Source organism: Suncus etruscus, chromosome 13 (genome assembly GCF_024139225.1).
Source record: "Suncus etruscus isolate mSunEtr1 chromosome 13, mSunEtr1.pri.cur, whole genome shotgun sequence".
Lineage (NCBI taxonomy): Eukaryota > Metazoa > Chordata > Mammalia > Eulipotyphla > Soricidae > Suncus > Suncus etruscus.
The window spans coordinates 96468713-96495582 of NC_064860.1; the positions used below are offsets into that span (position 1 = coordinate 96468713).

General features: G+C 44.9%; 1 protein-coding gene across 1 annotated transcript in view; it reads right to left on the reverse strand.

Annotated features, from left to right (window-relative positions):
• The window catches only part of DSCAM (DS cell adhesion molecule), a 589689-nt gene that overhangs the window by 111312 nt on the left and 451507 nt on the right, over positions 1–26870 (reverse strand). The window contains 5 exon segments of the mRNA XM_049785384.1: positions 5960–6030; positions 14327–14494; positions 18454–18582; positions 19159–19255; positions 21280–21476. Of these exon segments, the coding sequence (XP_049641341.1) occupies positions 5960–6030; positions 14327–14494; positions 18454–18582; positions 19159–19255; positions 21280–21476 (662 nt within the window).

Below are 26870 nucleotides of genomic sequence, written 5' to 3' on the forward strand. Positions count from 1 at the left end.
AGCATATGTGCAGAAGAGGGAGAGAAAGGGTGGGGTAGAAGGCTGCAGAGGAGATTTCTATGGGACCATGGGGTGTGTGTGGCCAGAAACCTAGCAGAGACAACCCTCTGGAGAAAAATGGGAGCTCACTGCATTAGCTTTCCTAAATATGTGGCATTGGGGATGCTGAGGAATCCCCAGAGGGATCTGAAAGATGGTATCTTTGTGAGCATAGGCTGGCCCCAACTATACAGTACATGGCTCCACCAGAGGGGAGATAAAACTCAGGTTTCTTCTAGAGGAAATAAGTGCCCTGGGCATAAGCAGGGTAGCCAAGTGGAGGGGTTGGTCATGCAAAAGGCTACAGAGATAAGTGGGAGCTGGTGACTCCAATCTGTAAAGTAAATAAAAAATGAGAATTTCCAAGACCAGCACCGTAGGGAAGAAGCTTCCAGTTGAGTACTAACAGGGCATGACTTTGCAGTCACAAAGCACTCTGCCAGACATGGTGTCTCAGGAGTCAGAAGAATGTGTCCAAAGAAAGGGGAACTGATCTACCCATGAAGAGGCTTTGGCCATTCTTTAAAGCTGGACTTGACAATGAGACTAGGACACTGGTGATGGGAGCATGAGTCTGGAAACCTTGATGGGTTATAGCATGTTTGCTTTGATTTTTGTTTTTTTGTTTGATCTTTTTTTCCTCCCTGTTATCCATATGTGCATCTGATTTGGAGTCTGTGATTAGAGAGCTGTTCACCTTAGATGAGGGCGCATACCTGCTGTCTCAGAGAATATAGTTTCCTAAGGAAGGTGAGACCCTCATTCTCTCCCAGAGACTCTCAGCACATGTACGGTGGGGTTATGGGAGTAATGCTATGGTCCTCCCTAGAACATCTTCCAACTAGTTCTCCAAGAACAGTGGATTCCGAAGCTTATAAAAATCAGTAAAATAATACAAGTCTTTTGAGCACTGTTTGGGGAGATGAGATTGGTAGTGCTCAGGGCATACTCATGGCTCTGTGCTCAGGAGGCTGCTCCTAGTAATGCTCAGGGGACCATGACATGTAGGGGGTCAGCTCTTTGAGCCAAGTCTCTGGCCCCTCTTAGAGTATGGTCAATCCAACTATTTAATGCATTAAGTGGAGAGAGAATAAATAGTTCTTTTCTCTGAGGATGACCAAGAGGTTGGTAAATCAGACTTATTTTGTTGTCTTCTTAGTTCTTATCCTGAAAGAGGTCAGGCTTGTCTCTATGTCAAGGGATGGTTCTTCCTTTTATTTATAAGACATGCCGGTTAATGGGATTTGTCATAAGCAGTCACCAACCTCTTTGAGGGACAAGGAACCCTTCATATTACAAACTCAAACCTTCAGAATTTTTCCTTCACAAAGGATTGACATGAGAGCTAAAAACTGAAGCCAATGTGGAGATAGGGGAGATAGTGCAATGGTTAAGGTTCTTGTCTTTCAGGTGACCATCACGGGTTTCATCACCGGTACCACACACATTCCCTTGAAGCATTCCAGGTATGATCCCCGAGTGCAAAAAAAGTGTGGCACAAAAGTCAAGATAAATAGAATAAACATTTTTTGTTTTTGTTTTGTTTGGGGGCATTTTTGAGCTGGAACTCATTCCTGGCATAATCGGGGGACACGATGGGATGCTAGGGATTGAACCAAGGTTGGCCATTTGAAAGGCAAATGCCCTACCCACTGTGCTATACTGTTCTGGCCCTAAAATAAACATTTTAAAATAAAGCCAAATTAATGTCAAGAAAAATCTTTTAATGTACACAGAGATTAGGATTCTAGCCTGGAAAGATAATGATAATAGGTAAAACTGTACATTGGTCTATTTTCTCCCATATTTGGGGCAGAGTATAAAATTTAGCACATGGTGAGGGCACATATTCTTAGCCCTAACTGTGCCCCCAGCCAGTCTTCAGCCCTGCACTCAGTAGTTCATGGACCATGGTGGGGACAGAGCCTGAGCCCAAGCGCTGTATTTGGCATGGTGTTGAATAGATGCTCCCAAATTCTGTGTCAATTACCCCAGCTTCAGCATCCTCTTCTGTGCCACACTGGGTATACCCAGAGCGCAGGTCAAAGGACATTACACGAGCTAGGGTTAGGAGCAATACCTGGCACAGAGTAAATGTTCAGATGCCTTTTCCAGGAACCTCCAGGACCAGGAAATCCCAGGTGAGATGACATATTTTCCCTGCAGCTGGTCAATTCTGATGGAAAGAGGAATTTAACTCTAATGGCAGAGCATGGTTTATGAAACCATCGCTAAGAAGGTCATGAAAATAGACCACTTTGTTTCAAGGAGAGTTTAGAACTCTCTTATAATGTTTAATGGCTTGTAATGGTGATTTGTTTGTTAGAATTTGGTTGTTGGGATTGTGAAGATGGAAGGTCCAGTTTAAAGTGTTTAGTGGGAGGGAAACTGGGGACATTGCCACTGGGAAATATCCCCTGGTGAAGAACATTGTATGACTGAAACTCAATCACAAACAACTTTGTAACTGCATCTCCTGGTGATTTAATGAAAAAAATTAATTAAAAATTAAATGTAAATGGCTGGGGCTGGAGCGATGATGGCACAGCAGTAGGGCATTTGCTTTGCATGCAGCTGACCTATGACAAACCGTGGTTCGATCCCCTGGTGTCCCACATGGTCCCCCAAGCCAGGAGTGATTTCTGGTGCATAGCCAGGAGTAACCCCTGAGCATCAACAGGTGTGCCCCCCCCCAAAAAAAAACAAAACAAAAAATAAAATGGGGCTGATTTGCCTTGCATGCTGCCAACCTGGGATGGATCTGGATTTGATCTCCAGCATCCCATATGGTCCCCTGAGCCTGCCAGGAGCGATTTCTGAGTGCAGAGTCATGAGTAAGTCTTGAGTGCTGCTAGGTGTCAGGTGTGGCCCAAAAACCAAAACCCCCCAAAAAATATTTTAATGAAAAATAAAAATAAAAAGCATTCTTCTGATCAGTGAAAGTTAATCATCTTCAATACCTTTTATTTGTATTGGTCAAGATGTCCATGTTTTTTTCCCCCCAATATGGCTCATTTGAGATGATGTCTCAGGAGACAATTTCAAGCAATAAAATCTACACAGGTTATTTTCTTCAAGGCTTGACAATTGTTTCTAGCACTACAATAGTTGGACAACTGAAAATTTTATTGTTTTCAAGACTGGCTCTATGACCTCCCTTTTAAACGAAGCAAAACATTGATATCAGCAGGAAAAAGATCTCAACCTTAAGTTGCATTTTCTGAATAAGATTTTTGAGATCTTTGACAATTAAATATCCCCAATGTGTAGGTTTTACTGTGAGAGACCATGCAAAGAGTAGTCAACCCAAGTTTTGTGTAGTTTTGTGTGTGTGTGTGTGTGTGTGTGTGTGTGTGTGTGTGTGTGTGTGTGTGTGTAGGGCTAGTGGGACCAGCTGAGTGAGGGGTTGAGTTGAGAAAATGAGATGGTAGGAAGGGCGGTTCTTGAGAGAGCACTTGGGAGACTGACTAAAATAGGAATTTTCTGAAAGGAGAATAACAAAGATGTCTCCATTAGTTGAACACATTTCAGGTTCACAATCAGTTAGTTACATGGCTGCCAATCTTCTGTAGCTTCACTTATCCTTTCTGATTTTGAATTTTTCCAGGGAATATTCCATCGAGTTTGCTTAGGCAAAGCCTTTAGATATTCAAAATGTAGGAACCAAGAGCTAGGAGATGAACTTCACCATCACTTTTCTTGTCTTTTCTTTAGAAGCATTTGCACTTGTTTTAGAGGACGTGTTAAATAAAGCTCTGGTGAGCATTTTTCTAATTATTAGAATATATCTGACTATGAAAGCTCTTTCTGAACCTTTCTTGTGATTGAGATAACTCAATATGGTGTACTGAATTGAACATCTTCCAGGAGTTTCCATTCAGTGAGGTGTATGAATGTCTCATTTGGAGTAAAGAGAATCTAAATGCATTGGATCATTCCTACCATTGTCTTCTCAATATGTTATAGTACAAACCCATATATAAAATGGCAGGTCTGTTCTCTCTGGTACATTGACATCTTGGAGAAATACAATGTATACTCTGGGGCTCATAGTATCATGAAGCAATGTATTATAGAATGGAGTTTGGAGAGATTGAGTTGCCTTCTTTGCCATAGAAATCTCTGCCTCCCTCCCTCCTTCCTTCCTTCCTTCCTTCTTTCCTTCCTTCTTCCCTTCCCTCTTTCCTTCCTTCCTTCCTTCCTTCCTTCTTTCCTTCCTTCCTTCTTTCCTTCCTTCCTTCCTTCCTTCCTTCCTTCCTTCCTTCCTTCCTTCCTTCCTTCCTTCCTTCCTTCCTTCCTTCTTTCCTTCCTTCCTCCATCCCTTCTTTCCTTCCTTCCTCCCTTCCTTCCTTCTTTCCTTCCTCCCTCCCTTCCTTCTTTCCTTCCTCCCTCCCGTCCTTCCTTCTTTCCTTCCTCCCTCCCTTCCTTCCCTCATTCCTTCCTCTCTTCTATTCCTGTTCCTCCCTCCCTCCTTCCATTCCAGTGCCAGGTATTGAGCTCAGGACCTCACATATGTGAATCATGGCTCATTTCTCTCTCAGCCACATCTCAGCCCCTCCATGGCAGGGTCTGATCTCACACTAGAGTTATTAGGAACACTTAAATCTCAAGTACCATCATGTCCAGTTCTCAAAGATATTCATTCATTCATCTACTTATTCATCTGCCCACACAGTGCATTCAGCCATTGACAGCCTCCTGAGTGAAGCCCACTGAATAAAGCCCATTTAAGGAACCCTTGAAACAGCAGAAGTGATGTTCCCCAGCCTGAGAACTTCACAGAGTGATCACCTAGCAAGTTAGGCAGCAAAGCAGAGATGGTGACCATCTGGACCTTGGTACAGTTTTGCTGATAGATTCCTGCTGGGTGGAAAGTCTGGGGCCAGTAGCCAGGTTTGGCAGAGTGGTTGGTGCCCAAGGGTAGTGTAAAGGATGAGTCTTGACATAGGCAAGCATATCTCTGGTTGGGCAACAGAGGTCTCTGCACTGAGTTTGCTCATCCTTCGAGCTAATTCATCCTGCCCAGCCAGGAAAGTCCTTTTGCTCCATTAGATGCTCTGAAAATGAGACTAGGACAGAATATACCAGCACCAGAGGCAAAAATTTTCATCCCCGCTTGAGTCCCTGCAGGCATCTGCAGCCTTCTACACCCTCCCCAGCAACAGTGCAGAGGGTAGAGAAAATGTACAGCCCAGAAGACGTAGACTAAACTGAGAAAAGGGGTCTGCAGGTAGTGGTTCTAGCCCCGGTTCTGCATTCCAGGTAAGTGAAGTATGTCCCAACTTCATGGGAGAGGAGCATGTCCAGATGCTTTGATACCAGCTCTTTGAACATAACACCAAAGCCCCACTCAGATTTGCTGCACACAGGGCAGAGCCACTTTGCCCACTACATGAGAAGCAGCTTCCAGTCCACAGAGCTGCAACCTCCTTTCACTCTTAGCCATGTGAACTCATCCTGACTTATGAACCATGCCTGGAGACCAACACATGTAACACAAATGTTTCCCCTGCCCCATGTGAACGGACTAACATTGTGTTCCAGTGAGGATCAGAGGGTCTGGTCCCCATTGCTGCTCCAAATACTCCAAAAAGGCCCTTACTATAGGTCATCCTGGTCTGAAAGAAGGGAGTAGGTGGGCAATGGGCATTTTTCAGAATCTGTGGGAAACCTAGTGCTTAAAATTCACTCAGGATTCAAGGAACAATGAGACATGCCCACCCTACAGCACACACCCTACACCTATAGAATTTGCTGGAAAGGTTGTTACAATAGGCTCCGCAGGTGTGGTCTTAAGGCTTTTCACGGACTTTGACAGAACCATGGTTACAGGAGATGTTTATGTTTTGGCTTCATAGCACTTAGCCAAGTGACCTGTTACCCCCATCCCATGATGCAGGAACACCCACAGGCCCCTTACCTTCCAGGTTACCCTGATGCTCTGGGAGGAGATAGGCTCCAGGTGGACTTCCTGAGGGGGCCCGTCAGGAGCTGCAAAACCAAAACCACAGGCCACTTAGACTGAGTCCCAGAGGAATGATATACCCCCCTGCTGTGTCCAAGGCAGTGAGGAGAGTTGGTGGTGCTCGAGGCAGTGAGGAAAGTTGGTGGCTCCAGGCTCGTACCTCCAGAGAACGGGCTTGCACATGGCCTGTGCTTCTCCAGTAGCCCTTCACAGGGGCACAAGGGCCTGAAAATGCCTAAAACAGCATTTTCTAGTTTTTCCTTTCCTTTTCTTTCTCTTTTTTTAGGTCCAGGGCCACAGCCAGTGGGGCTCAAGGAGCCACATCATGCAGTTCTATGTATGTGTGTGTGTGTGTGTGTGTGTGTGTGTGTGTGTGTGTGAGATTGGATGGCTCCTGGATGTCTGGTTCAATAACATGACTTGGAGGAACTGGGTGTGTGGGGAAAGTCCTTGAGTCTCTGGTCTCTCATATCATTAGATCTCCACTCTTTTCAGTAAATAACCAGCAGTCCGATGGGGTTGAACATGGAAGGGAAGGCAAGACTAACTCACCATCCTCATTTAGCTTTACATTTAGCTTTACACCTACATTTAGTCACCATCAATTCAAGCACATCAAAAGTTTCTGCTGCTATGTGTAGGTGCATTCCTAAGTGCCCACTGAAATGGTATATCCCTGAATGTTCACTGAGAACTCACCATGAGTTCACTGGCCACATTTGGCACTGCTAGAAGGCAGGGAGATGACCAAATGTGCTAGGATTCTTTCTAGAAGTTGGAGCAAAGGATGGCTTGGAAGTCATCCTTTGGATGATGTCTGTTTTGTAGGTGGCTTACCCATAGAGTTGTCAGAGGGATTTCTGCTAGGGCCATTTCTGCAGATGTTGGGACTCCATGTGTAGAAGCATGCATGGGTGGGTCTGGGAAATGAGTTCTGAGTGGGAACTGATCTCAAAGGACTGTGTGTGAAAAGAGAAATCTAGATATAGGGCAGGTGAGGGGATAGAGGACCAGGCACTTGGTTTGCTTCTTCTGAGACTGAGATTGGAATTGGAGTCATACCAGGTGAGGGGACACAGAATCTCTATGTCTGGGTTCAAAGGTTGCTTCTCACACCAGAGATTTCAGTAGGTTTTTTTCCACGAGCCCAGGAGCTCATGCATGGAAGATGTTTGGTAAATACCAAGTGGGAATAAACATTGTATATTATGAAAATTTGGTGCCCAGATGTTCTTTTGAATGGATGATTTTGTGTCCTGGGATTCTAGACCCAGCAGTGAGATTTCTGGGTTCCAGGTAACTCTGTTCTGGTTTTTCTGAGAATACTACATACTCTTTCCCTCAGGGGTTGAACCAGACCACATTCCTACTAGCCATGGATATGAGTTTCTTTTTTTACCACACTGCTACCAGCACAGATTGTTCTTAGATTTTTTTTGATATGTGTCATTCTCACTGGTAGGAGGTTGTTGATAGACACCTTTCGATTGGTCCTCATATTGCCTTCTAATTGGATGTCTCTCAATTAGCTCCTTTGATTTTCATGTTAAAAAGATGTTTCCCAGGGCCAGAGAAATAGCATGAAGGTAATGATTTGCCTTGCATGCAGAAGGTCAGTGGTTCCAATTCCCGGCATCTCATATGGTTCCCTGAGTCTGCCAGGAGCGATTTCTGAGCATAGAGCCAGGAGTAACCCCTGAGCGCTGCCGGGTGTGACCCCAAAACAAAACAAAACAAAAAAAAGATGTTTCCCCATTGCCTTCTCTTCTGGCTTACCCCCCTCCCCTTGAGGGTTGGCTTTGTCTTTCCCAATAAAGGCTGCTTTGGACGCCTAGAGGGGAAGCTGCCATCTTGGCTCATAATTCCATTGGTGGAACGACTGGTTTGTGGGTGAACAGCTTGCAGTGTGAGTTTCTGGCCTGCTATTTCTTCCCAACTGTGTGTGGATTATTTCCTGCACTGGAATTGCTGCATCTCTTGTCCTACCCTGACTTGGGGCATGGGAATCCCCCTCCCTTGTTAGGGATTGTGGAACACACAACCTACCATTTCACAGGAGGTGATATCTCATTGTATCCATTGGCAGCCTTTAGTAATATAAATGATATATATATATATATATATATATATCCTTATAATGCCTATAAGCTTTAAGCTTTTATAGCTAGGAAATGGAATCAACCAAGATGTCTAATCGTAGATAAGTAGATGATAAAGTTGTGGTGTATATAACTCTACTCCTAACCCTGACAATAAAATACTATGCAGCTAAAAGGAAGGATAGTCATGCAATTTGCTGCAATTGGATAGAGGATATCATTTTGGAAGTGGAGGAATACAGATAAATATCAGGTGAGCTTACTTATCTGTAGTGTATAGATGAACAGGGTAAGGCCAAGCAGAGAATCAAATGGAGATGCCTATATTATCTTAGAACCTGAACTATAGAGCTATTGATAAGAAGAAAAAAAACTGTAAGGGAGTGGAGGGGGGGAGAGGCTGAAGGAATGCCACAGGGGTAAGGGACGGGTGGAGAGGTGTGATTTAATATCTAAATCACGGAACTAGCAAAACAAAGCAAGAGAACCAAATAACAGTAACAAATTTAAAATTGTGCCCATTAAAGAGGCAGGGTTGTGATGATGTGGGTGGGTAGATAAATGGGACATTGGTGGAAGGAACTTGACACTGGTGTTGGAATTGATGTTGAAAAACTGGATATCTGAAATCCACCTATAAATAACTTTATAAATAATGGTGCCTGAATAAATATAATTTTTTTTAAAAAAAGGCATATTATTACCAGATGCTTGCATTGGAGGAGAAAAGAATAACAAGGAAGGAAGCAGGTTTCCATGGGGAAGCAGGGTCAGGTGCAGAAAAGCTGAGGACAGCTGCCAGGAAGAAGGCGATACACAGCCTCTCTTTCAGCAAGAGGTAAGCTAGGTGGAGTAGGGTAGGCGTTAGGTGGAGTAGTTTGTTCATTGCAGGCTTCCCTGGATCCTCTTGCTCGCATCAGGACCAAACTACACCCATCACTATCAGGGGATGGGGGACCACACCCACATCCTTGTTTCTGGTTTCCATATGGAAACCTTCTCATAGACCTAGAATCTACTGGCTGGAGACCAGGATTGAGGCATAAAAGTATACACAAAGCTCATCAAGGTGCCAGATCACAGACCTTCCTGCCTGCTCAAGTGTGAGCACAGCAGCCTGACTGGGAGAAATGAGTTTGGCTGGTAAAAGAGCCCCCAAAAGTATGGAGTGAATATCAAAGTCTACCAAGCACAGTTGATGCCCTGAGCAGAAAGCTGAGTCCATGTCTGACCCTGGATTTCATCAATACTGTGTTCTTTCACATGACTGCTTCCATCCCACCCATCCAGTGTGATGTGATACACACTATCCCAGGTGATGGAGATACAGAAATGACCTCAACTGACAATTCCTGCCATTTGAAAAGAGGCACCAGACATAGTTCATGAACAAATGACAGTTGCATGCACAATTTGTGATGAGGACAGAGGAGGAGTTGAATGGAGAGGGATAGGGAAAGGGGCAGCAGATGGGTCCTTAAAGTGAGTCCAAGGAGAATTTCTTGAAAAGAAAATATCTGAGCAGAAATCTAAAAAAGGCAGGTAAAGAACATTCCAGAGGAATTTCAGGACATTTTAGAGAAACCAATAGAAACCAATAGAAGAGTTCAGGTTATAAAGGGGGAAGAGCAAGGAGACAAAAGATAAGACTAGAGCTCATGGAAACTGAGTAACAACTATGGGAGCAGTTGGCAGAGCTCAGAGTTAGAACCTGGGTTTCTCTTGAATGATGGTGGTGCCTGTCACACTAAGCCAGGCCTACACCCAGGTTGTGGATAAATGTGATACGTTGGAGTCCATATACACTTTCCTAAGGCCCCAGTTCAACACATGGGAAACTCCAACAGCAGACCTGGCCCCTGCCTTAGGATCCATCTGAATACACCTCTAGTGAGCCTGCCTCACCCCGCCCTGACTTCATCTCCTGGGCTAGGCAAGTCAGGAATTTTATTTTAGAAACGTCCATTTAACTGAACTTCCACATTCCATGGACAGACTGATAATCAGAATAGTAAAGGAACCAGAACCCTAGGTTAAATAATAGTCATTGAGTGACATGTGACCTTTGGGACACAATGGGAGCGTGGACTTGAGTTTGGCTGGGGGTGGGGGTCAGCAGTGGAGGTGACATGCTGGTAGGTGTCTAGCTCAGTTCATTGGGGTTCCTCTTGTTGACTTTTTTACAATTCTCTGTTTTCTCTTAATGTCTTCTTTGGGAGGGGGGTGTCAGAGAATGACTAAGAGGAGTTAAAAGGGTGATTTCTGCAGTATGGCTGTTTTCTGATGTCCAGGTTTGATCATGTGCTTGTGAATTTGTACTTGAAAATACAGCAGGCCGTGGAGAAAGATGTCCCTTCTGGTCTGAAGTAGAGGCTCTATGGCCATGGATAGTCCTCTGCACCCCACTGTGGGGGCGAAGATGCAACAGAAAACCCAAATACAATCTCCATCAAGAAACCACCTTGCCCAAGGATCTGACCCCCTCATTCAGGCAAAGCAGACCTCACTGGGGCTCTGTCTGTGGGTCCTGAAGCCCTTGTGAAGAGATGGCTGATGGAGGACCCGCTAGGATCTAGGCTTCCATCAGAGTTGCATCAGCAATGGAAGATCTAGATTTGTTTTTTTTTTATTTGTCTGTCACACCCAGTGAGGCTCCAGGCTTACTGCTGGCTTTGATTCATGGATAATTCCTAAAAAAAACTCAGGGCTCCCTACTGGGTTCTGAGATAAAACCCAGGTCAGTCACATACAAGGAAATTGCCCTACCCATTGTCCTGTACTTTCAACCCAGAAGATCTAGATTTTGATGGGGCATGTCCAGATGAGCAACTTGAACACCACATTCAGAACCTCTCCAGGGCAGGAGACAGACAGACCCCAGAAGGGCTAATGGGATGCTCTAGTTCAGTAGGACAGGAGAAATTAGGGCTGTGGCTAGAGCTCTGGGGCTGGACTTTCTTTTCTCCTGCCTTGGTTTCCCTCCGATCACCTACCTTCCACTCCTTGTTTTATTTGCTACTATCTTTTTGAGGCCTTCCCATTGCCAGTGGCATGTCTCATGACACATACACATAGCTTATTGTCATGGTATCTTAGCATTCTCTCTGTAATGGGGCAGAGATGCCCATTGCTACCTTTGTTCCAGTCTCCAAAATGCCTCCTCTTCAGGTCTCCATCCAGTTGGTTGCTGTGCTGACTGTCAGCAGCAAAGAGGTAAGCAAGGAGATGAGGAGTGGAAAGCAGTGAGTACTGTACTATGGACAGTAAGGGACACCACCTCCCCTTAAAAGGTATGTTGGGGAAACAGAGGATTAAGTGGAAAAAAGAAGACGGAATACTGACTCAGATTTCAAGGCTAGAGGATGGGGTTTGGGTTGAATTTCTCCAAATATCCTGTACAAGGCAATTCTGGGATGAGTATTTGTTTTCCATAAATACTTGAAGCAGATCCTATTTTTTTCTGCCTAACAGAGGGATGCTCCTTTCCCACTTACTATTTTTAAATTATTGTTGTTGTTGTTGTTGTTGTTGTTTAGGGCTACACAGCTGTGTTCAGGGTTTACTTCTGGCTCTGTTTTCAGGAATCATTCCTGGTAGGGCTCTGGGGACCATATTCAGTGTCAGGGATCTAACTGGGGTCAGCTGCATGCCAAGCAATCACATTAAGCCCTATCCTATAAGTCTGGCCCCAAATTACCAATATTTTTTGGAAATGCAGTGTTCTTTTCAAACTTGGGGGGCTCTCCCAAATTATTCAAAACATCGGTGAGAAAGAATAGCAGTGTACCATGATGTTCATTTTGCAGAAAGCCAATCATAGTTTGATGGCACTTGAGCCCTCACCTGTGAGTGGGTGCTCCTAGGAAGAACTAGGCTATGAACAGTTTCAAGGACAGAAACTGTTGACTTCAGAGTCCCAGAGGAGTTCAACATCTGGCATCTGGCATCTGTTTGGATCTATGCAACTCTAGGGATAATAGTAACCCAATGCCTGAGACTATAAAAGTCATGGTAGAGGCAATAAAGAATATAGTGCCAGGGGCCAGCAAAGTGGCGCTAGAAGTAAGGTGTCTGTCTGCCTTGCAAGCGCTAGCCAAGGAAGGACCACCGTTCGATCCTCCAGCGTCCCATATGGTCCCCCCAAGCCAGGGAAATTTCTGAGTCCTTAGCAAGGAGTAACCCCTGAGCATCAGGGCCCGAAACAAAACAAAACAAAACAAAAAAGAATATAGAGCCAGATTTCATCAGGGAGGTTTCTAGTAGAAAGATGTGGGCCCCTGGGGATTCTCGTTGTAAGTATCGGGAGGCATTATGAGAAATTGCAAGGGGGAATGTAGAGCAAGGTCACTGGGGTGAGGGAGGTGTGTTTGGTCTATGTGAGTGGCCACTGATGAGGGCAACAAAGAAGGAAAGGTGGGATGTCATCAAGAATAGCCTGGTAGACCAGGTGGTACACCCAGCAAATTGCTTGTCTTGCACACAGCTGACCTAGGTTAAATCCCTGACTTCACAAACAATTCTCTGAACAATGTCAGGAGTAATTTCTGAGCAGTTAGGAGTCAGCCCTAAGCATTTCTGGGTATGGTCCAAAAAACAAATAAAAACATAGTCCTAAAGGAAAGATGGAGAAGGCCATTCTGTGATGGCACCTTTCATGGAAATTGAAGCTTCCCAGTTCTACACAGTACTTAGAGGTGTGCTTTGAGGAGGAGTGGAGGTGGCTAAGAGCCAGACAGGGAGATGCAACTTTTTTCTGGAAAGATGAGTCAACTCATGCTCCCCGATTCCTGAAAGAAACTGGAAGGGGCGTGGCTGCCACCTTTCCTGCCCACCATCGTCTCATCACCCATCTTCTTTGCTATTTTCACCTCAGGTAAGTATCCAGGTGCTAACCATGATGTTGGAGCATGTGTGCGAGTACATGCTATAGTAGCATGCTTGTGTCTCTATGATAAACCAGGACTTGGCTCATGCCATTCTTGTGTCTAGAGGTAGCTCCTGTTTTCTCCCCCAAGTCTTTGATAATAGGTTGAAACACTCCATAAAAAAAAAAGGGCCCATGATGTTGATGAGAGAGAAATATCAATGATTCCATCAATAGTGTGACCTACTCCATTGTCCCCTCCATCCCCTCACACTAACAGTTGGGGTCTTCCCCACTGGGTATTCTTCCAGTATCTAGGTCTTGAATAAGACACTTCTCCCATAGTTTGCACATCCACCTGAGTCCAGTAGGAGCTGTAGCCCACCTTGCGTGCATCTCTGTAGCTATAAGACCAGCTGCTTCCACCTTCACCCTGTACCCCAAAAACCAAATCAAAAAGTGGCCACCCTACTGTCCCACCAGATAGATGCCAGGACACCTACAACTTCTTGGCCACTCACCAGGATTGCTCAGCCTCTGGAGAACCACCCAAAGTGTTGCTCACACATTTAGGGGAACTGATAGGAGCAGAATTGACCTGGAGGGATAACCCCCATTACAAACCAGCAAACCCAGTTGCCATGAGCCAGCTGCCTCTTCTCTTGAACATACTGCTGGCCTCACTCATGAGCACTGCCTTGGAGTAAAACCTCTTCACTTGCTTCAGTGAAGCAAGTAGGTATGAAATCTTTTCTGGGGGTAGACAAAAAATTTTTCCATTGTAGTTGGGTTTCTCCACCTTACATGATCTGGACAAGGGGCAAGGAAGGAGGGCTGGATTCTCTCCTTCCCTCTTCCTGGCTGACTGAATCTCACCTTTTGTTGTTGTTGTTGTTTTGGGACATACCTGGTTACTCCTGGCTCTGCACTCAGAGATCACTCCTGACAGATTTAGGGGATTATATGAGATGACACAGCTCAAACTTGGTTTTGGCCATGTGCAAAGCAAAGAGCTTACCCAATGTGCTAACTCTGGCCCCAACATCTGATCCTTTTTATTGGGGGGACTTGGGGACCACACCCAGTGATGCTCAGGGTTTACTCCTGTGTTTTGCTCAGAAATTGCTCCTGTCTTGGGGCACCATCTAGGATGCCGGGTATCGAACCTAGGTCCATCCTGGGTCAGCTGTGTGCAAGGCAAATGCCCTACCACTGTGCTAGCATGGCCCATATCTGATCTTCTTTTAAGAAAATTCATACTGTTGGTATCTTGGCTAGGAGTGGAGTTTCTGGGGTGGGGCTGACTCTGCTCTCCAAGCCTGTGCTGTGAACTCTGAGTGCCTTCTCCCCCACACATACCTGCCTCATCGGCGGTGATGGAAAGCTCGTTACTGGGCTCACTCTTGCCAATCCGGTTCTTGGCGTACATGCGGATGCTGTAGGTGGAGGAAGGGTGGATATCAATGATGGTGGCCGAGTTCAGCTGAGGGGAAACATCTTTGGTTCTCTGAGCAGAATCCCAGGAGTCTTTGGGGTTTTGTTTTTTTCAAAAAAGAAGAGATAGAGATGTGAGTTTTTTCCCTCTGCCTTCCAAAGTTCACACACAGGAATTCAAAACAAAAATAAAAATGAATCTCCCTTTCCCCCAAAATAAGGAAGAAGGAAGGCAAAGTGACAAAGCAAGTAAATTCTCAACACAGGGTTCCCTAACTGAGATCACACAAGACAGGCCTCTCTGGTCCACATATGGAGGGGGCTCTCTGGCGAAGGCATAGTACCTGGCTGAAGTCACAGAGAAGACCAATGTGGATAGAGTGCATCGGAGACCCACTAATATAAAAAGAATTCTAGATAGCACACCTCTACACCAAAGTAGAAGAACCCCCAGATCAGAAGCTGTCTGAAAGCCAGCAGAGCATCTCGGACCCCTTTCCTGTCCAGGTGAGGGGTCCACATCCTAGACTCTGTGAAGCAGGTCTGTGCCACACCCCTTTCCTTTTCCTCCTTGCTTTTGTGGTTGGAAACCAGCTTCAGATTCATCTTGGGAACCAAAGAGATAGTATAGCAGGTAGTGCACTTGCTTTGTATGTGGCCAACCTAGGTGCAATTCCAAATAGCTAATCTCAAACCCAACAGAAGTGATCTCTGAACACAGAGGCCTGAACACTGCCAAATGTTATCCCCAAACAAGAACGAAAATCCCAACCAAACCAAATGTGGACTCATTCTGGCAGGTATTAGCATTCAAATGCCGCTTCCCTACCAAAGCTACTTTTTAGGGAATCATTTCTGACCTCCATTGGTTTGCATATCCTGATATCAGGGCTCTGGCCAACCAGGGGCCTGGGCTGCTGCTGACTTGGGCCTGAAGGTAAGAGAAGATGTGGGTGTAGACAGAAGATGCACAAGCCCCTTCTCCCCAGCATCTGTATGGGCTCACCTATCCTGTAGCTAAACACCTTAAGCACATACAACATTGTAATCTCCTCTCACATTCTAATGGCTGATAGAGTCCACACCTTAGTCTCCACACTATTCTTCTCTTATATAAATAATATAAATATCCATTTCCTGCCTACAAAAATAAAGTCACTCTCCCAAAGTGGCTGTTGGATGTTTCTTTGTGAGTGTTCTACTCGCCTAAGATCCAGCCTCACCCCAGTGACTTGTAGATCTAGCAACTCTGGCCTCACTAGTGACCTCTACATCTTGGGATCTGACCTTATCAGCTTCATTTATATTTTCCCTCCCCAGGAATGTCATGGAGTCATGGATACTATTCTCTGAGGGATGCTAACCTCTTCCCTGGAGTGAATAGAAACAAGCTTGTCCTGCCCTGGTTTTCTCTGTCTCCTTATATGTACACAGCACTAGTCCCCTGCCAAATGTCCCCTGATGCATGGACTGCTGGTGAGCAGAGACAGGGTAGACTGAAGGAGTGGGCAGACAGAAAAAGCTTCCTGGAGAAAGTGGGACTGGACTGTGACTTTAAGGATTGGTGAATTACACTTGATGAAACTGTAGATCTCCTTTTGTTTTGTTTTATTTTGTTTTGTTTCATGTTTGGTTGGGGGTCACACCTTACTGATATTCAGGGATTACTCCTGGTTCTGCACTCAGAAATTACTCCTGGTAGGCTCAGGGGATCATATGGGATTCTGGGTATTAAACCCAGTTCTACCGCATGCAAGGCAAATGTCCTTCCTGTTGCGCTATTGCTTTGGCCCCACCGGTATCCTTTTTTAAATAGATCTCAAGCTTCTCAAGACAAAGAAGTGATGCCTGCAATACAAGAGCCTACTCGTCCCACCACAGAAATCTCCAGGCTCACTGGGACCTGGGCAGGAAGGAGTGTCCCAAGACTCATTCTAGCTCTTTTCAGAACTGCATGAACCACAACTCAGGAACAGTGCTGTTGGGGCTGCAGGAGAGGAAGAAAAACTGGTACGGCGCCCCTCTCCATTGGGCTGGACTGAGGTCCAGCACAGAGTTGGACACAGAAAACAGCCTGAGAGTTGGTGGCTTTATGGTCACAGCTAGGACTAGGAGAAGACTAGGAGGTGCCCAGTGCGTGCATCTACCTCCCTAATATAATTCCAGTGGCCTGGAAGAGTCACAGGCATTCACTCGGAAGCAGCCCTGAGTGTGGCCTGAGGTTCTGCCTGCCAGTTCAGAGGAGTTTCCAGAGAGAATGAACAGTTGGTACATGAAGCTCAGCTGTGGGCCTGGAGAACCTGGGCCCTGTGTAGATATGGTTTCCTGCAGCAGGAAAGGACGATACCCCAAAGACAGAGACCTGTGTCATGCTTGGAAGGGTCTGAGCACTTGCCTCCAGTGTCAACCCTCGCCATGCTTGGAACGGTCTGAGCACTTGCCTCCAGTGCCCAGAAGTCTCAGCATTCCTGCACATGTGCTGGGTCACCAGAGCCACGTGTGAATCACTACCAGTCTGTATGCCTGTGTCTGTCGGTGTGTCTGTCACTGTCTCTCTGTGTGAGTCTGTTACTGTGTATGTGTAAGTGTAGCTGTCTGTCTGTGTCTCTGTGTCTGTTTCTAAGTGTCTTTGTGCATCTATATCTGTGTCTGTGTGTGTCTCGGGTCCCTGCTGTGAGCATTCCTTGCAGTCCCTTCTCTTCCCAAGAGAGCTGATTTTCCTGCTCAGACTGCCTGTCCATCTGTCCAGTATCTTTGAATCCCTGATTCAACAGTTCCAGCTTGCCTGTTGCCGTCTCTAGGACAAAGACAGGGCTATTTCCCTTCTGCATGGGAACCCCCTGCCCCATCATCCTACTTGGCTAGCTCTCACTGGCCTCCTGGGATATTGCATCCCTTGCCAGCCACTCCAGGTACATTTAACCCAAGATCATGGACTAGAGGCACACGAGGTGCTTCTCCATCCTTAGATGCCTCGCTGTGGCATCTCAAACTCTCTGACCCCCTTTTATGACTCAGTGCACCATCTTCTCTACCTGCAGACCCTGATATCCTCTCTGGGTGCCTTCTGTCTCTTTAGAGTGCTGTTACTATCCACTCTGTCCCCTTCTATGCATTTCTGAACATGTCTACTGCACCTGACCTAATTCCTTCCCGTCACCACAGCTTCATTTTTCTAGTGTACTCAAATAGATGCCCGATGAAAACTGAGCCACTTTCTGGTCTCAGAAACTCTGACCGCCTTTCCCACACTGGAAGTGTCCTGATTTGTTCTGCCTTTCCTTAGACGGAAAATCCTCATCATTTGAAGATTGTGACAGTTGAGCCACATTTCCCCAGCCTATCAGGGCTCAGGACAGCGCTGGGACCATCACTCAGAGACCATAATTGGATGCACTTGTCATGGTTCTGACAACATGGTGGGTTTTATTTAGAAGCTCTGGGACTCTTGGCTGCACATTGGTCCTGAATAAATAAAAAGATACTCTGGGGAGCAGCACTAAGTGCCATGCCCTGTCCTTGTAAATTTCCAGAAGCTCATTACCATGTTCCCTACACAAAGTAAATAGCAGGCCTTTACGAAGAGCTGCTCTCCTTCCTCTGCACATGCCACCACCACATAGCTCATCTGACAGACATGCGATACAGCTGAAGTCCAGGGCTCTGATCCATAAGGAGCACAAGCCCAGCCCTCCAAGTGGCAGAAATGAGAAGTGAGGAGTGACAAGTCAGTAGGGAAGATACTGTTTGGGGAAGACCTGTCAGCAGTGGCCCTCTGCAACCTTATGACAGTAAAGCCAAAGCAGTAGAGGGAGGGAAGCCTGAGGCCCTGCAGGCCAAGAGAAGAAGCTGAGCTGACCCCAGAAGTGCTTGCCTTCACCAAAGGTCATGCCCAAGGGGAAAGGCTTCTTGCCAGAAGAAAGGCCCCCTCCATAGGCACTCCTGCAATCTCTGGGAAGATTATTCAAAAGGTCAAATTAATCTTTAAAAATTATTAACCCCCCTCAAGCTATCTGCAGTAGAAAGACAGCTGGAGAAAGTAAGGAACTTACCTGATTTATTTTTGCACTCGATATCGTAGCCTGTGATGGGGCTGTTCCCATCAAACCCCATGGTCCACCTGAGAGTAATGGTGCGTGCTCTCACGTCTTTGATCTCAATTTCAGGAGGGTCAGGGGGCTCTGTGGAAGGCAAGGAGGACACCAGGGTGAGTTCACACATGGCCCAGACACAGGTACCAGTGGGAACATGGAGCCTGTTAACACTCGCTCTGTGCCCTTGGAAGACGCCTTGACCTTGCAAAGCCCATGGTGGGGAGGGACAATACACTTTTCTGAAACTTCCAACTGTGACCCCAGGGGAGAAGGGGAGGCAAGCCTTGAGGGTGTAAACACGGCCCTTTTAGCTTGGAATCCAGAAATGAATCAATATTTTAGCCTCAAATGTTAAACTTCCCTCTTCATCAGGACTGTCTGGAAGAAAGATTTCTAAAGAGAGCCTAGCAAGTCCTTCCCTGGGCAAGCCCACTGGTCATCCAACATAATTCCTGGAAGGATTTTCTTTCCTGTGTGTGAGGGCTGCCCTTTGGTGAACTCGGGCTTTCCAGATGTACTCATGAGCCTCTATACAGACTGATGCCCACCCACTTTGAGAGTCCAGACAGGCTTTGTGGCAAGTTGAGTCCACATGAATGCTGAGTGTGGACCTACACTACCTTGCGTCAGAGATATTGTCCACGGTGTTATCTGTCTCCTCACCTTGTACTGTGAGCTGAATTATTCCACGGTCCTCCCCATAAGAATTGATAGCATGGCAGGAAAAGAAGCCAGAATCTTCTCTGACAGTTGGTAAAATCTACATGGGAGGCAGAAGGAAATCTATCATATTCAGGAACAAAGAGTGAGGTAAGGGCTCAGGGCTAGATGCACCATCTCTCACTCCTGTACCCCTTCTTTTAGCCTACTACACACACATGCATGGCATGGTCTAGACAAAACCCTCTAAAAAGATATCTAACTTCAGTCCCCATATCAAAAGCCTCAGAGGCTAAGTCTCTCCTGGCTCAGATAATCAGCTGTGCTCAGGAGGCCCTAGAAGATCTGACATTGCTCCAGTCTGACCCACAGCAACTAAAACTGGTCTAGGCACCCTCTTCTTATCAATTTGGCCCAGAAAGACACACATTCTATGCTTTTATCCACTTCCTAAAATTGGCCACACTTTATATGATTAGATCAGAATATTTCATACTATATCTAAATTACTATATATATTTCTTACCCTATATATGTGGCATTGAATATTTTATCTACAAATTTCTTTCTCTCTCAATTGGGTAGATGTATCTTACTTACCACCTCCCAGGACTAAATAATCTATAGGAAACAAGAAGCTTCCCATTGAAAACACTAAAAAATTAGGTAATCAAAAAGAGCCCCCAAGAATGTTAGTTGGACCCCCACTCTCTCCCTTTCTCTCTCTCTCTCTCTCTCTCTCTCTCTCTCTGGAGATATTCACTGTGCAGTTGAAACCATGTGAAGCATCTCTTTAATAATTTTGTTTTGCCTTTGCTTTAACCATCTTGTCCTTGGTAAATTCTTTGGGCACCTGCTGATAAACAAAGCTCAACCTGATCAGGGCCTGGGTTTGAGCAGCTCCTTTGAACACACACACACACACACACACACACACACATACACACTTGAACACATACATTCACACACACAAGCATGTATACGCATTCATGCACGTGTGTGCTCGTGCACATGCACAGAGATGTACACACACTCAATACACATGCAAACACACTAGCAAGCACAGTAGCACACATAGGCACACGCACACACATTCTCATTTACACTTCCCACTGCCAATCATTTCTACAAGTGCTCAGATGCATCCGTTCAGTAAACAGCCTCCCTGGGAGCTGCCTGCTTGAGAATGGGTGTGGAATGTATGTAGAACATCACAGTAAGGCTGAGCTACAGTACACAAACACTTTTCTTCGTAGTGTTCCTTACCACGTCCAATGCTATCCGCTTATTTGAGAAAAATCCCTATGAGCTACCATAAGGGCAGGGTCCTCCAGGACCTCCCTAGGTTCTGGCTGAGAACTCCAGGATGGAACTCCAAGAATGAATCAACATCTGTGTTTGCCACACAGGCTTTGTTCCACACAGATGTGTCAAGACTTCATTAAAGAGCATCACTCAGGAAAATCCCAATACTGCTCACAATATAAGGCATGAGGCTTTTTACTAGCTCTTGTGTTCCTACAGGAAAGAACTATTTTTAGACAATATCTTTCGAAAAAAGCTGGAGAGATAGTACTTTGGGTAGGGCAGTTGCCTTGCAAGTGGACAACCCAGATTCACTCCTCAGCACCTCATAGGGTCTCCAACATTGCGGAGAATGACTTCTGAGTCACGAGTAATCCCCAAGCACTTCTGGTATAGCCCCCTAACCCAAAATGAATAAAAGAAGAAGAGTATCTTTTTCCTCATAATATTTTTGGCCCCATAGCCCATCAAATTTTTCTTTCTCGAGGAAGTCAGAGCAGCCACATGGCAGCAGGGACCATTCCTCTAGGATCGGCTGTCAGGAAACAATGCTCACATCTTTATTGCAGTTGGGGTCCCTGCTGTGTGCACAACACTTTTCCTCTTAATAATGCATGATCCGCCGTTCTTTTTATAGGCTACTCAGGAATCTAGCTGAGCGGAGGAGAGAAATGGTGCTTCATAAATAAATCCCAAAGGGTGATAGCCTGTTCATCCTTCCAGCATCCACTCATGGGAAAGGACATAATTATGGGGACAGTGGAGTCAGACTCCAATGCTGGGAGCCTGGAGGGGGGGGGGGGCTTGGGGGAAACTGACCTGCAGAGTAGAAATCACCTCCTCGCCCACCTCCTTAGTGGACACCAGGTAGCGGGCCATCTCGGGGTTGATGATGCGATCTTCCTTCTCCCAGCGGACAATGATGGGTTTTTCCCCATGCGCTGTGCAGCTCATCTCTTTCTTCTGCCCCTGAGTGGCCAGGGTGGTGTTTGGATAGGACGTGATCATTGCAGGAACTGGAAACCCAAAGGGGAGATGGTTTATTAAGCAGATCAAGCTTCCTTTCTCCACCCTTTGCAGATAAACTCAGCTAAGTCATGCAGAAAGAGTGCCCTGTGAGATGATAATGTCATAAAGAGCCTGTTGGGGTAAAAATTATAGGAAAGAGAGCTAGAGTGATGGATGAACTTTAAGTAGAATAGACATGGGTTCTGTTTGGGGTGGTGGGATCTGCTCTTCTCATGTCTTTTCTACTAACAGGGGAGCTGGGAATCAAGGGGCATAGCTCCATGTTTCCCAGGACACAGAGGGATGCAGGTTTGACTGCAGAAGAGTTTGTCCTGAAGAGACATGCTGCTTCTCCTCAGCTTTTCTGCCTCTCTCTTATTTCCAACCTTGGAAACAAACTCTTCATCATCAGGGAGCATCATATTGGAGCAATAGTACAGTGCCTTGCACATGGCAGACTCAGGTTTGATCCCTGGCATCCCATATGGCACCCCCAAGCCCACCAGTTGCAGAGCCAGGGGTAAGCTCTGAGCACCCCCAGGTGTGGTCCCCAAAGTAAAAAAACAAAAAACCCAAAGCAAACAAACACCTTCATTATCAAGGAAGGTAGGATCTTTGCTGTTGCGAATGAATTCTGGAGATTTCTCCCAGACTCTTAACTCCAGTATCTATAAACTTTCATGGAGATCAAGCATATCCTCCATCCATTACTTAAGGCAGAAAATTTCATTCCCATCATTGAGAAAGCAGAGGCATTTGTTGGTAAAAATTCTTAAGCAGTGCCCTCCCTCCTCCACACTAACCTACAGATTTCCATGTCAGCAGTGTTTTGGGGATTGTAAATCCAACTCGCATGCCACAAACCATGAGAAATTCTGAGACCCACAAAACAAAATTCTATAGGTGTCTAAGAAATTTATGAGAAAGTGAGCTTCAACTCAAGAGCAGAAGGCACAGAGAAAGTTGCAAAACCAGCCAAGGAATTATGCTGGATCTTCCTGAGGACAGGAAGTTAATAACAAGATCTCCATACCCTTTTCCTCCAAGGGTCCTAGCAAACAGATGGCTGATATTATAAATAAATAAGTTAAAGCCCATCATGGCCAAGGGGAAAATAACCTGCCTAATGATTTAAGACAACTGTTTTCCCTGAGCATTTGGCCTAACCTGATATGGGTCTGGAGTTAAATTATGGAGAAGGATTAAGATCGAAATCAACCAAATACACATATAATCCCAGAGATGCCTCTGCTAAACAGGAGTTCACAGAATCAAAGTATAAGATGGGAGGAAATAATGCAGCCAGGTTGACAGTCTGGCATGGTCAGTTAGCAGGCACACACACACTTACACACATCACACACCATACACCACACACATACACATAAACTCAAAGAACACTACACACTCTGTGTCTAAAGATATTGTGTGTAAACAAGAAAAAGGAATGAGATGCTAGCAAAAAGCATTGAGAAGAGTTAAAAAAAATAGCCCAAATAATTCTAGATAGTCACCAGATTTTTATTTCCTTTTGAGGAAAATAACCCTCCCTTATTCCTGAAGTCAAACTCATGCTCATATTCTTCATTATTCATTTTCAGTGCTACCCAAATACTCCCTTGCCAGGGACCAAACATCTTTGCCTGATATGGACACCTAGTTGGTTTCAACTCCAATTGTCCATATGCAAGGCTAATGTCCTAACCACTATATTATTGCTTCAGCCCTCAGACAAGGAAATTGAAACAATAATCAGAAGTTCACCTCCAGCAAAAACATAAACAAACAAACCATATTTTAGATGTCTCTCATCTATCTTTTTTAATAAAAAGGAACTATCTTTTTAATTAACTGAAGAAATATACATTCCTTTTTATTACATATTAGCAATATATTTATTACATATATAGCAATATATATGTATATATATAAATACAGCAATCTGCCTTTTCACTCAGATCGCCTATTCCAACATAAATTTTATCCAGGAACAGCTTCACAGATACACCCAGAATAACAATCTGAAAAAACATACCTTCTTTCAAACAGTTTCAGTGGATAATTTTTACCCAGATTCACAAAAGCAGACAAAGATGGCAAACTAGCCCTGATGAACACAGATGCAAAGATCTCCTGTGACACCTAGTGAATTGAATTTGACAATACATGAAAAGATTGCTACCGCTCAATAGAAGACAGGAAGAAATGGAAAAGTGTTTCATGCCCCTAAATTGTAAGGATTCACATCGTTAAAGTAAATATCATACCTAAAATATGATATAGAGTCATTGCAGTCCTATCATTATTCCAATGAATTCTTTCAGGAAACAGAACAAACATTAAAAAAAACTTGTCAGAATCGAAAACTCCCATAATAGCCAAAGCAATGCTGAGAAAAAGATGGGGGGGGGGTATCACATGTCCTGAATTGAAACTATATTATCAGCTGTAGGAATAAAAGCACTCTGGACTGAAATAAAAGCGCAAGCCTGTAGAACAGAATGTGGAAGGCTCAGAGATAAGTCCCCAAGCATAGGAAGTTAATTTTTAATGTAAGAACCAAGAGCAATCAATGTAAAAAATGAAAGTTTCTTTAACAAGTGGGATGACCGTAGGGATGGGAAAAGGATAGTCACATATAAAGAATAAAATGATGGAATCTCAATAAAAGAATTGAGGGGAAAAAGTAAAAAAATACTGTGAATTTTACTAGACTATTATCTCCCTATGCACAAAAGTTAACTCAAAATGAACTTAGATGTTCAACTTGAATCCAATAATTATAGAAGAAAATATAGGCAAATTGCTCTCTTATTAAAAAATAAACAAATGGTATTATATCAAAATAGAAAATCTGCACTGTGTCAGTAACAAATCATCATTTAAACAAAGAAACACCCTACTGAATGGAAGAAAATATTTGCTGGGGCCGGGCGGTGGCGCTGGAGGTAAGGTGCCTGCCTTGCCTGCGCTAGCCTAGGACGGACCGCGGTTCGATCCCCCGGCATCCCATATGGTCCCCCAAGAAGCCAGGAGCAACTTCTGAGCACATAGCCAGGAGTAACCCCTGAGCGTCACAGGGTGTGGCCCAAAAACCAAAAAAAAAAAAAAAAAAAAAAAAAGAAAATATTTGCACACCATCCATCTGACAAGGAGCTGATGTACAAGATATATAAAGAATTTATAAAATAAAATCACAACCCCAAACAAGCTCTTCAAAAAATGGGGAGAAGGGTTGAATAGTCACTGCTCCAAAGAAAACACACGTATGACCAAGGGATACAAGAAAAAATGTTTATCACCACAAATTTGCAGAAAATTTTAAATCAAAACAGTACGGATATAACCCTACAACTGTGAGAATGACCTATACCAAAAAGATATTAAGAACACACACACACATCATCTAGTAGACAAATTAAGTAAAAGAAACTGTTGGGATGATAACATTTGGTTTAGCTTCTAGAAAAAATAGTATGATTAGTCTCTCTCTCTCACACACACACACACACACACACACACCACAAGCCAAGAATTACCATATGAGCCCACAAATTTTGTTTCTAGGTATCTATTCAAAGAACACAAAACACAAAATCAAAAAGACTTATGCACAGTTTTGTTTGCTGCAGCTCTATTGAGCCATAGATCTGGCCAACCCCTAAGTGTCCAAGGAAAGATGAATGGCTGAAGATGTGGTTTATGTAGTGGAATATAACTCAGATATGAAAAGAGATAAAAAAAAATCTTGCCTTTTGCTGCTACCCAGAACTGGGAAGTGGATTGTGTTAAGTGAAATAAGTCAAGGGGAGAATGCAAATATGAAATGAGCTCTATTGTGTGCAATACAAATAAAAGCAACAAAGTCATGGAAGAGAAAATGTCAATAAATGCCAAATGGGACTGACTGTTGCAAATCAGCCCCTGATGAGGTTGACTGATGGAGGGATGGAGGATGAGGCCTTTCTCCTCCAGCTCGGACCACACGTCTGTTACCCTGTTCAGTCGGCGGTTCTGAGGTGAATGCGGTGGGAAGAAAGCCAACAGGCAGTCAGGCTTCTGAAGAAAACAGCTCTTTATTCCGTGAAGAGACCCCAGGAAAAAATCCCCTCACCTTCCACAGACCCTTGTTTTTATGCCCCAGAATCAGGTACCACCCAATGGTGGGATCAGGTACCACCCAATGGTGGGAGCAGAATCAGGTACCACCCTAGGGTGGGAGCAGAATGCCAGGTCACACCCTACAGTCGAGCACAATCACCGATCAGGGTAGGTCAGTAACATAATAATCCCATTGAAATGTTTACATACTCAACAACTGACCATGGAACTCAGGTGTTCAAGGTTGATGAGTGAACTAAAGGGTTCAAAGGAAGGGATGAACGAGGAATATTAACACAGTATGGTGAGTACAGAGAGCTCATATGACACCCCTAAATCCTTGACACTTGCATTATTATAAACTAATGTCACCTTCAAGTGATTCAAAATCAAGGTCAACAGAACTTATAGTGGGGGGGGGGGTGTCAATGTGATTAGAAAACCGCAAGAAGCATTTTTGGGTGACCTCTGGAGTATCTCCTGGGTATTTTAGCTCCTCCTGGGACAGAGTAATCAGCACCCCCTAGCTAGGGCTCCAGTGGGCAGCCTAGCCAGGAGATGGTATTGGAGATAGAGAATTGGCCCTTAAAGTCAGCCTGAACCTAGTGCCCCAAACTGGGGCTTCTCTGAGACATTTTACATGAGAAACAATTCATCCACTGTGATGATGAGGAGGAGGAGAAGGAGGAGAAGGATGAAGATGATGTCAATGATGATGAGGTTAAGCATCATTTTCTTTGAGGGGGGTCTCCCAGGAAGTGTTTAGGGGCCCACTCTGGGAGATTTTTTCATCTGAGTCAGGGACACAGAATGCAGTCAGTGGTGTTTGGGGGATAACCCAGACCACCTCACTTGTGCTCAGAGCCTTCCAGACCTGCACCTGCTGACGCTTTTTGGACCATGTGATCCTGGGGACAAATCCAGGGTGAGTCTCATGCAAAGCATGGACCGAACTCCTCCTCTCTCATCAGTCCTGAGCAGCGTTTGAAGCTGACCTTAATCTTGACTTTTATTCTAGACTCTGGTTAGAGAGGGCACAGGCTTTACTCTGGAAACACCAATGTTCATTGCAGGCCAGGTAAAGTGAGTACAGTGGAAGGAGAAAGTCTAACTCGGGACCACATTAGGGGTTTGGGTGGTCCCCAGACTATTATGTGTTCACAACTGGTGAATAAATCCTCATATGTGTTACTGTGTTCATGAATGTCCTGGACATCCATTTAGCCTCATGTCAATGGCCAGGATGACTGAGAGGATAGAAGATGCTCTGGACTGCCCACAGTCAGTGCTCCCCATGTGGC